The sequence below is a fragment of the Aotus nancymaae genome, unplaced genomic scaffold, assembly GCF_030222135.1.
Source record: "Aotus nancymaae isolate 86718 unplaced genomic scaffold, 86718_ANA_hifiasm-v0.15.2.pri h1tg000014l, whole genome shotgun sequence".
Lineage (NCBI taxonomy): Eukaryota > Metazoa > Chordata > Mammalia > Primates > Aotidae > Aotus > Aotus nancymaae.
Window position 1 is genome coordinate 99620127 of NW_026988425.1, and position 12154 is coordinate 99632280.

At 41.0% G+C, this 12154-nt stretch overlaps 1 protein-coding gene across 3 annotated transcripts in view; it reads right to left on the minus strand.

Moving 5' to 3' along the window:
- Nucleotides 1-990: 990 nt before the first annotated feature.
- Nucleotides 991-12154, minus strand: part of EFNA5 (ephrin A5) — a 293328-nt gene continuing 282164 nt past the window's right edge. For 2 of the 3 annotated variants that reach the window (XM_012459715.3, XM_064376205.1), the window contains exons 4-5: nucleotides 11813-11893; nucleotides 991-5446 (exon numbers count right to left, since the gene is read on the minus strand). In XM_012459715.3, coding sequence (XP_012315138.1) covers nucleotides 5325-5446; nucleotides 11813-11893 — 203 coding nt within the window. In that variant the 3' untranslated portion in view covers nucleotides 991-5324. The remainder of the gene's footprint in view (nucleotides 5447-11812; nucleotides 11894-12154) is intronic. The other variant, XM_012459725.3, reaches the window with a different exon arrangement.

Consider the following 12154-nt stretch of genomic DNA (forward strand, 5'->3'; position numbering starts at 1 on the left):
AAGGTTACAGTAAGTTATAATTAGTGTTTAGTGCCTTGTCAAATAATTAAGTATAATAAAAAGCTTTCAATGAGTTTAATGTTAACATGGAGTAATTAAAGCCACGTCTTGAAATGCATTAGGTGTCTATTATTTCAGATATTTGATGCTTTTTTCTTCTACAGATGAAATTGTCAAATTGTGCTTATAGCAGTGTCATCATCAAAGACAAAAACACACTCACATCGCATAGATGTAAAATGGGCTTTGCAGTGCCCCAAAATGGTAGAATTTAGAAAACTGAAGAAATCTCTTATTCAGCCCTGTTATTGACAGATAAGGAAACTGAGTCCCAAAGATATCGTGTGACTTGCCTCAGGTAACACAGTTATAAGTTAATTCTTCCTTGATAGTGAGAATTGAGGCATTGGGCAGTAGAAGTGATTTTTTTTTATTTTTTATTTTTTTAGATGGGGTTTCACCATGATGGCTAGGCTGGTCTTGAACTCCTGACCTCAGGTGATCCACCCACCTCGGCCTCCCAAAGTGCTAGGATTACAGGCGTGAGCCACCATGCCTGGCCAGAAGCGATTATTATCATTTTTACTGTTACTATTTCTTTTCTTCTTCTAGTATATTTGCTGGGAAAATGCTTATTTGGTCTTTTTCTTGATGGGGTGAAAAAACTATGTGCAAAGCAAAAGAATATAATTTGTATTTAGCTCCTGTTGTATTTAACAGTCGTTTTAGGATGCAGGGCTTGTCATAGTGCCTATTTTAAGGCTCAGATACAGAGACTAGGCTGAAATCTCACTATTCTCTCATCAGAATAACTGGAATGCGCCCAGATACTTGGCCATTTCTAACTCTGCATTCTTTGAGCTTCCCAGGCCTTCTCTTGTGCATGTTGTATTATCTTTTCTGTCCACAAAGATTTTGAAAAATCAGCAGAGTACAAGTAGCCCCTGAAATAAAGGCGTCATTCAAGGAACAAAGAAGTAGAAGGAGGGATCCAATTAAAACGATGAAAATCTTTAATTTTTATTTAGGTATAATTGTACGGACACGTGTATATACAAATACAGATCGTATGGGTTTGTTTGTGTGTGGGTTTTTTTTTTTTTTACATTTTCTTTTACGTTTATATAATGTCAGCATTTCAAAACAGCACTCGATGAGTAAGTGCAAAGGAACTGCAAAGCAGGGCAGTACAAGCACAGGACCACACGGAGCTGGACTTCACACCCAGACGCACACACAATGAGTGGCTTCAATGGGGTGTCAAGAGTAAGCATGGAAAGCGGATTTTGACTCATGGGTAACCTCCGACATGCCAGCATCTATTAAACTGTACAGACAATGGGAGCAAGCCCATTGTAGGGAGATTTGTCTCACATCCTAGCAGCCCTGGGGCCAATGCATGGGAAAAACTCAGTGATGCCAAACCAGAGACAGACCTGCCCATTCACGGCTCTGAGAAGAAATAAAACGTGGAAGGAAGGGGGGAGACAAAAAAATAAACATACAAAGTAAAGAGGGGGGGCGGTGCAGGCAAACGGGGTGCGAGGGGTGTTGGTGGAGGTGGTTTTCAAATGAAAAGTCAGTGACCACAACTCTGAGAGCAATGAATGGAAAGGAGGAGTTGAAAACTGTTTTTCTAATTATTTGAAACTAATACAAATGGCTGCTGCCGTTGCTAAGGCACCGGAGAAAAACAGAGTCCCTGAAAATCCACAGGTACTGTGTGACTCTTCCTTTCACAACGACACAGAGAGAGAAACAGCCCCATTTAACCTTCCTACACTGACTGGTCTGCAACCATTTCCATGAGTGAGCTGCACATGATATTGATAACGACTCTTCCTGGGAAAAAATAAAACAGTCCATGAAAACAATCACAAACAGAAAGCCAAACCAAACCGAAGTACAGAACTGTTACTGAATTCCCTACCCTTTTCAAACCAACATGCTGGTAGGGAAGGGAGGGTGGACCACAGAGCTCCAACATCAGACCTTGAAAACACTGAGGACAAAATAGTGATCAAAAAAGTCATGTTGTTCCAGGTCCCAAGATGATGGAGTTATAAGATTGGGTGGGCAATGACCACACGTGAATCCTGTATGGAGCAGTGTCTCGGCCACTTGTGACTTTTTTTTCAGCCACGGTACACACTGGATGTTTTAAAGCCTCAATGCATGTTTTGTATCCTGAAAGTCTATTGTTCTCACTTACAAAAGACATAGAAATCAAATTAATACTTTATTATCAAACACTATATACAACAGAGGTTGCTAATAATACAGAATTTAAAGAACGCAGTTTTTTTTCAATGTTTTACTTTTCTTTCCTCTGCCACCCAAGAAAGTACAGTACAAAACAATAGTCTAAACTAACACGAACTGTTACCTGGTCTATTAAAGGATACACGGTATCCACTAAACAGACAGATCCTTATTTCCCTGCTTCATGTTGCAAAGCCCTTGGCAACCAGGGGCAAAGGTCACTGGGGTTTGACTAACTGGGGCCGAGTGGCAGCTATGACTGCTCTCCAGACTTTTGAGTTGTTTTGAAATTAAAAGCTGCTACAAAGTTGCATCAACATCCTCCTAAGCCCCCAGAGGACTGTAACAACACCGCGAAAGGCCACCAACACTTTTTAAACAAAATGAAAACTGTCTGACACCAATCATCTTGAAAACTCCATGGCAAGTGCATTAGCTATGATTACATCACTTATAGGTAGAGAAGCATACTGTCTACTGGTGTGGATAGTCTTGCTATTTTTGTTATACTTAATTTGCAGTGGTAGAGTGGTGAAGTAAAGGGGTCTAATTTCACTGTGAAAAAATGAAAGACAATGGTAGAGAGGGCCATGAGTAATTATTTCACCATTTGTTAGAGACAAATGCTAGGAAAACCACAGAAGTCACCATTTCTAAAATGAAATTAGCACTGCTAACGTAGTTATGACTAGCTGGAATCATTACAGGATCGTTTGATTTCCTTGTGGGTATAGAACATGCAATATTATTTTGGTCCTATTGATCCATTTTGGAAGGTATCTTTCTCCCCCTACCCAAATCTCACTGGACCAATAAGCTTGTAACTATTCATTTTTAAAAAAAAGTATTTCTGGATATTACTGAGAGTACTGAGTATATAAATAGTTAAAGGAAAAAGGAACTGAATGCTGTGAACTTTTGTTTCCGTGAAATGGTGGCTGCCTTCTGTGATAAGACTCTGCCACTCCAGAGGAGTTCCTGATGTCACGAGGGAATAGGATTGATTGTATCTGCAAGGCTGGCAAACCCACGCACATGGTTCCATGTGAGAACAGATTCAGCAGCGACATCCACTCCAAATGGATCAGGTAAGCCCAGATTACATTTCAACATGTGTACAACTCTCCAGGGTGCAATACGTTTACAGCTGCCTTTCATTCACATATTTTTCTAATTCGGAACTACTCACAATTCTAAGCAAATTGCCATTCATGAAGTCTGTCCATAATGCGACCCTCTCTTTTTTTTACATATACATCTTAAAAAACAAATATATAAAAAATCCTTATTTTGCTGGAATGCTTTCAATTTTTCACATTTTACATTATTGTCACATTTATTTATTATTTTGAAAGGCATGGTTTCTGTTGACATGTCGTGCAATAGCAAAAAAGAAAAAAAAAGGCTGGATTGTTTTTCCATTGGTCTAACACTTTTCCCTGTCTAGGCTTTGGATTTTTAAGTTCATGACGGACCCGCCACCAGTAGAAACCCCAAGGCTTGCATTTCCTGGTAATCGACTGGAAACGTCCCCTGTTGGCCATGCTAAGATTCCTTGAACAGGGTCATCCTGCATTTATTCTCCTTCTGCCCCACCCCCACAATGAAACAAGATAGCCCCCCATATTTCTAAATGTATCAAGGGATACCACTTTTTCTCACAAGTTTAAATAGGACAAGCATATATACTCACTCTCAGCATAAAGTATATCTAAATAATGTATTTTCTATTCTAGTGGATTTTTAAAAAAATATTTTGTTAAAGTCTTTGGGACTCCATCTTGTTTATCTCCCACAGATAAACACATGTTCCCCCTACGCTTTAGGCTGTGTCAGAAAGGGAAAGAATATAAAATCAACACTTGAATTTTTTTTACTCCAAACTTTGGAATTTTATTTCCAAATTTCCCTTTAGCCCTCCCAAGTAGTGCTGACTGACTCTCCTGGTGACAGGGGTTTGTGTCCCAGCCCCTGCAGTCATGGAGTGTGGAGCAAAACATTGGTACTAGGGTGGGAGGCGGGGAAAGGCCACAGCACACTGGCGCTCCAGCAAAGCCAAATCACGTCTCCTCTGGCCACTGCGGTCCTCTCCTTGGTACACGTCATCCCCCAGAGGAGCATCCAAAGCTATTCCACTATGCACTCATCAACCCTGGCTTGTCAGCCTTGGGGAAGGTCACTTTATTCATAAAAATGCCTCTTTAAGTTTCTAAAAAAAAAAAAAAGTTGTAGCACCATGGTGATCTGTATTTAAAAAAAAAAAATATATATCTGGTGTGCACTGCCCAGTCACCAAAAAAATTAGAGGCACTCACACATACACACCCCCAGCAAACCTGTAGTTTTGTTTTCACACCTGCTCTGTATTAGCATTCCACACCCAACCTGCCTCCTAGAAAAAAAAAGGCTTCTTTTAGAGAGCACAAGTTTTGCTGTCAAGAATGCTTTAAGACAGTCATATTTAAAAAAACCCAGTGTCTCAACCTTTTAGAAGCCTGTTCATTTATACACTCCTATAGGAAATGGTGTAATATTGCATCTATTCTTAATATCTCCCCTCTGGACCTGACATGGTGACATGATGCCCTGCGAGATCATCTTACAGTTCTGAATGAGAAGGCATAAATATTGTATAGGAGAGCGAAACCCTCTCGGGCCTAGCCAGCTTCGGCTGCATCTGCCACTATTCTTCCTTGTCCATAGACCGCTGACACAGTACGCTAACGGAGGTGAGCTCTTAGAGGAGAATGCACAGGAGCTGACGAACCACTGGTGTCACTACGACAATTTGGCATTTTCATCTGGAGTCCATTTAATTTGGGAGGGGTGAGAGAAGTCAAGGGCCAGGGCTTGGGGTGGGGTGGGTGAGGGAGGCAGGAACGAGTTGAGATCCCCAGCCCCAAGTTGTTGCTTAGAATTCAGGCTGAAAGAAAAAAAAAACCAAAAATCTGACATCTGCCAAAACCCAATAATAAGTCCCTTCTTAGGATGAGCAGTTAGGTGGATCTCTGGTGTTCCAAGACCCTGATGTTTTCTGTGACAAGTGACGGGAGGAGACTGTGCTATAATGTCAAAAGCATCGCCAGGAGGAACAGTAGGATTGCCAAAAGGCGGCTGGGTATCCTTGGTGTTTGTGCCGCGTTCTCGCCGCGGGATGGCTCGGCTGACTCATGTACGGTGTCATCTGTTCAAATAGAAAGCACACATTCCAATGAGATTTCACATCCTTAATAACTCTCTTGCAGCAGCCTGCTGTTAACAGACCTCGCCACCCTCTGCAAAGTAGGGTAATGAACCTTGTGCCACCATTGACTTTCATGTCTGCATAATCACTCATTATTTACAGCAAACAAAGAAGAGGCAGAGAAAATTGAACTTTCTCAGCAATATTAATACTTTCCTTAAAAATTGTGGGGAAAAGTTATGCATACACTGTAACCTTTGGCACATGAGCTGCTTTGGTTAGCCAGTAGTCAGACACGCCCTGCACAAATTTCAGATATCTGAATGCACCTTTGAAACCTCAGATGACACAGGCAGGCAAGTAACCTGGTGGGGGAAGGGGGAAGGGGTAGTTATGTTGGCGCAGTAGTGGTTAACCAGAATGCGCTGCCCATTTCCCTTCTCTTAGCTGCTTCATAGGATTAGTGTTGAATGCCTGGTTATTGGATGCCTAGACGAATTTTCAAACATGAAAAACCAAATGCCAAAACAACAGCATTCTGGATACACTATACATCATGCCCCGTAAACTTCAATAAACCTATGCCCACTAGTTTGCCTACAATTAGGTGTCAATTATGGTGCTATTTCTATTACAAATCTTTTATTTCTAAGATTAAATTACTTGAACTTGACTATTTTTATTTTTATCGGGCTGAAGCTTGGCACATAAATTATCAGCATGGATGCAAATTTTCCTCTAAATAAAATGGATTAAGTGAGTTAAGCTTCTTTTATTTAGCTATAAAGTGTTCTATGAGGCTGCCTCTGACTTTGGATAGCCTTCCTGATCTGCATGATTAACAGGCTTAACTTCGAAATGAGAACTCTGCAGCAATTAGTACCAAAGAGAGGTTGGAGGCTTGCCTAGGAGCCAAGCTCTGCTCCGCAGCTGCCTGTCTTCTTCTTTCCACCTGGCCTAACTCATGCTTTTATTTTTTAAATTAAATTAAATTAATCAACTTCTTTTTTAGAGCTAAGGTCTTGCTCTGTAGCTTCGGCTGGAGGGCAGTGGCCCAATCATAACTCACTGTAGCCTTGATCTCCTGGGCTCAAGCAATCCTCCTGCTTCAGCCTCCCAAGAAGCTGGGACTACAGGTGTGCACCACCATGTCTGCCTCATTTAAAAATTTTTTTATAGAGAGGGTCTTGCTTTGCTTCTCAGGCTGGTCTCAAACTCTTAGCCTCAACCAACCTCCTCCCTTGGTCTCCCAAAGAGTTGGGATTATAGACATGAGCCACCACACCTGGCCACTCGTGCTTTTAGACTAGGGATCCCTGAATAACACATTTTGGGTGCCAATAGTGAGCCCTTTTGCAGATTTTATCTCAGCATCAGGGAAACTTCCAGTAAGTATTCAGCAGTTGCCATCTGGGAATTGCTCAAGGGTCAGAGAGAATGGTAACAAGGCTCTAGTGGTTGTTCTCAATTACACTGACCTCAAAGGATAATCCCTAAATACCCCCAGATACCATCAAATCCCTAATACCATCTCAAACCCCTTAACTAACCATTATTGTAAACTCATTTATATTTTCCTACCACACATATCACAATAAGGGTGTTTTTACTTCACTGGGTCGAATCACATTCCCTAATATTTGTCCTAAAGTAACCATTTTTCAGGCTCACAGGCTGACCCCTGCTTCAGATATGCTCACTTGGGAATTTTCTTTCCATCACATCCATTCCCAATGAGATAAGTCTTCTCAGTGTTGAGTCTCCTGCCCTGGAGTGCTCTTATTATTTTAGCCTGCTCTCCAATAAAAGCTGCTGCATCCCCTTGTCAAATCTGCTCCTTTCCTGAACCTAAGCGAACCTGTAGTGAGTGGTTTTAGCTTAGGAAACTGGAAAAGGTTAGGAAGAAAGATGGTAAGATAAATGGGTGCAGAAAAAAATACATATAAAGTCCTGTACAATGTGGCCAAATACCTTCAGACCCTCCTCTATTCTCTGCTCTTTTTCAGCCCTGCAAGTGTATTAATTAAATCTGTAGTTAACAGGAAGTAGAAGTAAAGGCCCTTAATAGCCCTGAAATTAAAATCCAAATCACTTTCTTAAGAGCACCAATATGTTGTCAATCAAAACAATGGAGCATTTTAGGCTTAACTGTGAAATAACCATAAACCCGGAGGATTCCAGAGTTTATTTCACAATATCACATATTTAAATAACTGAAATTGCATCAGCTATTGGACTCCTCTCCATCTTACTTTTACTAGCATATTGCCCAATCCTTCTCCTTGTATAGTTTGGAAGTGTACTGTTAAAGGTACCCAGCTAGCACTTAGATCCTCGGTGTGAACCCCTTCATTACCACCTTAGTCCCTTCTAGGTGCTCTGTGAGGGCTATCCATTATTCCAGGTCCACTCAGCACAAGACACAGGGAATAGATCTTACAGGACAATGGAGAGGAAGGCTTTTGTTTTTCATCTAAGTGAAATATGAGGCTAAGTGTGCCTTTCAGTACCTTAATCATACACAAAAATGATTAATTTGGAATTAATCTTTTATAAGCACTCAATGAATATACATCTTCCTGCCCCCCAAAAGGATGCCATTAGGGCATCATGATTCTTCTCTTTTTCCTGCAACATGCTGTTCCTCGTTCAGGATTCCACAAAGCTTCCTTTGATTAGAACAGGGCCTCAATGTTGGGAGATTTTACAGCCCCGAAAAGTGAAATGAGAAACTGGCTGTCATTTGGGTAAATCTGAGCAATTTCAGAATTCAAAGGAGAAATTCACAGGCAAAATCTATCCCAATGGAAACTACACCTAAATATGAGAGAATTTCTAACACTTGTAATGTGGGATTGGAAGAAGAAAATGTTCCTCTTCAGAAGCCAAATCAAGTCTTGCCTCCTGGCTACAGGATTCCACAACACAGGGGTTTCAATGGTTAATGGAGAGAACGCTAGCGATATTTTGGAGCATGTTATATGGCATATGTCTGCCCTGAGATCATCCTGCATCCCTGATGATAGGAAACTGGCAGGCAGAGTGTGCAAGCAAACAAAAAAGACAAATACATTCCAAAGACAGGTGAATTAGTACACATTGCTGAGATCATGCAATGGAATCCTTTCAGACCTGCTGTGTTCATAAAGACTGGGTCTACACTCAGAGCTGGGTAAAGGTGGATACGCTTTCACTTAGTGGTTCGACACAGTGGTGAAGAACTGCAAAGCTAACTGGACTTTTCTTTTCTTTCCTTCCTTTCTTCCTTCCTTCCTTCCCTCCCCCTTCCTCCTTCCTTCCTCCCTCCCTCCCTCCTTCCCTTCCCTTCCCCTTCTTTCCTTTCTTCTTTCCTTCCTTCCTTCCTTCTTTTCTTCCTTCCTCTCTCTCTCCTCTCTCTCTCTCTGTCTCTCACTTCTTAGGGACAGAGTCTTTCTGTGTCACCCAGGATGGAGTACAGTGACTTGATCATAGCTCACTGTAGCCTCGAACTCCTGGGCTTAAACAATCCTCCCACCTCACTATCCCAAGTAGCTGAGACTACAGGCACACACACCACTTTTTCTTTTTAATAGAGACAAGGTCTCACAGTGTTGTCGAGGTTAGTCTCAAAGTCTTAGCCTCAAGCAATCCACCCATCTCTGACTCTGAAATTGCTGGGATTACAGGTATGAGATGCAGTGCCTCACACCTATAATCCCAGAATTTCTTTAATTCGGAAATTAAAATATTTCAGAATATGGCAAAACAAATTTCTTACTGTTTTCTTATTGCCAGGAATTGTGGATCAACCTTGCCTCACTCTGTTAGTGAAGATGCTCACCAGCAAGCCCTTAAAGTATAGCTTTGACTGACTCAAAGAGCTTTTCCTGCATGTATACCTATGCTCCACTCCCCAGCGCACGTGTGCACACACTTAACTACATTCTGCTAAACTTTTGCAAACTTCCAGCAGTTATATGTCTATCAATTTGGGACCATTGTGCATTTTAAATGCTCAGTGAAAAAAACCTTGTTTCCCCAAATACAGTGACATATGTTCATGTATGAAAGCATCTTAATATCTTGCATTGTATGGTTAGTGGGATTCAAAGGTGATTTTCCTAATGGCAGAATAGTCCTCCATGTGCCTCTTCATTGCCAGAGAAAAATATGCAATCTGTTAGGTGTCTAAGCAGCCTCCCATGCTGTAGACAGGCTGTGGAGATTACCTGGAAAAAAAGCCATGGGAAAGATATGCCTATATTCTGCACAACGTGTATCAAGAAATCATAATCCTGGGTAATTTTTGTTTAGAACATGCTGGTCATCCTTCTTGTGGCTTATTAACAAAGCCAAGAGACCTAAGTTCTCTTTATGAACATACCTCTAGCAGTGGTGAGAGACTACTACTTTGATACTAATATCGGAACAGGAGTCAGGAGATCTGAGTATTAAACCTGGATCTATCTAACCAGCGGTGTGGCATGGGCAAGTCTCCTCAGCCATAGAAGGAAGAGTGTAGCCTTGGGGATCTTTAAGGGAGATACCGACCAACTTGCAGATCCTGTGATGGCCCACGTTCTCAAGCTTGTGAAGACTCTGGTACCTTAAAAAGCCAAAGTCATGGCTCCAGATTTCCAGGACACAATTAAAATGTCTTCATGTCAGCATTCATTCCTTAAAACTTTCTAAAGCAGCTAACTGATCCCTGGGGAGCCTCTAAGACCTCGGAGAGGTCATTGTACACACCTCTCATTTGCGCTCTGGGTGAGATGCCTGCCTTAGAAAAACAAGAATGCTTTGGGGAAAAAACCCTAAGTCTTTCTGTCAGTTATAACAGGAAAGCTATTGTATGTCCTGAGGCACAGCATTTACTCAGGGTAAGGTTCCCTAAGGCTCATTGACTGTGCAGTCTTGGTAATATTATTGGAGGAAAAAGTGGGCCTCACTACCCGTTACTTTCCAGGACCATAAGGAAGAGAAATTCTACTACTACTAATACAAAAAAAAGAAATCTCCATTTACATAAAGGGGCTCAAATCTCTCTGTGAAGAGGAAATAATTTTATTCCCTTAAGCTTTGAGATGGTCAAGAGGGATGGGTAAGGAAACCAGTGAAGATCTGGAGTGGGTCGGGGAGAAGAGGATGCCACAGAGGAAGGGGAACACGGGGCCTCCAGGCACACTCCTCCATAAGCAGTTAGCAGAGGGCGATCACTCCTCCCAGTTAATCTAGTTTCATTAAGTGGCCAGACTGAATTGATAACCAAATGGATAGATAGCTTACAGGGTTTTTTGTTGTTTTTGAGACGGAATCTCACTCTGTCGCCCAGGCTGGAGTGCAGTGGCACAATCTTGGCTCTGCACTATCTCCGCCTCCCAGGTTCAAGCGATTCTCCTGCCTCAGCCTCCTAAGTAGCTGGGACTACAGGTGTGTGCCACCACACCTGGATAAGTTTTTGTATTCTTAGTAGAGATGGGGTTTCACTGTGTTAGCCAGGATGGTCTCAATCTCCTGACCTCATGATCCACCTGCCTCGGCCTCCCAAAGTGCTGGGATTACAGCTGTGAGCCACCACGCCAGGCCTTTCAGGTTTTTATTATCCATGGTATATGACAGACTAAATGTCTCAATGAGTGCTTTTGTGGGTTTCATTTTTCTTTAGTTATGGGAAACGTTGGGAGTGTGGAAGTCAATAGCAGAAATATTTCATTTATCCTTCAAACTCATTTTGCCTCAGTAATCAAGGACCACATTTGGCTCGACAGGCTACTGGTACATCTGTGGCAGCAAGAGATGTGTGAATTTGTGGTGGCAATGTGATTATACTTCTCCAGACCAATGACTATTGACAATAGCAAAAATAATATTGAAATAGAATAAAGTTCCTTGGGTCAGTTCAATGATGCATGTAAATTTCTAGAGAAAACTAAATATGTTGAATTAGTTTCTATTTTGTGCACTAGTCTTATTACTTTTATCTACAGATTTGGAGATAAAAAAGAAAATTTTATAAACATATACAATAGAAATGTTATCTGTCTTATATGAAAATAGATTCTTTAATATTCACAGTGATTCACCAGCATGCTCTGAGGATATGGTAAAAGGCAGTGAGATTTTAGCATTCTGATGGGGCTTCTATATTAGGATACCGCATTAGCTCAAACCCATTCCAAAAAAGAAAAGTTTTATTTTATCTAACATGCATTACACAAAGATACTGGAGGAATGAGGTAGAATATAAGTCATATTAGCATCACTAGCAATGAGCAAAAGCACAACAACTATAACATGCAAACATGCAGAGAGGAAGAAAGGAAAAAAATACTGAAGCACCAGAGAAATAGATGCATTTGTTAAAAGAGATTCTCTAAGCATACTAACCTGCTGGTTCTAATGAATTTTCTACTTTGTCGTTAACATCGAAAACACGATCATGAACACCTATAGTTTTCATACAGCTATCTATAACAAAAATAGAGATAACAGCCAAATATGTTAGTGAAGACACCCTTAAACTCCCATTGCTTTCTTTTTTTCTTTCTCTCCTTTTTTTTCTTTTATTTATGTAGAGATTGTTTTACAATCAATGGCATGTTCCAAATGCCAATATTGTTCCCATTTGTTCTGCATGTACAACAGTCTAAGAAACAACAAGTTAGCAACTGCTGTGTACTTAAGTAAAAGCATCATGAAGAATGAGAAAAAATATGATGAAAACTAAAA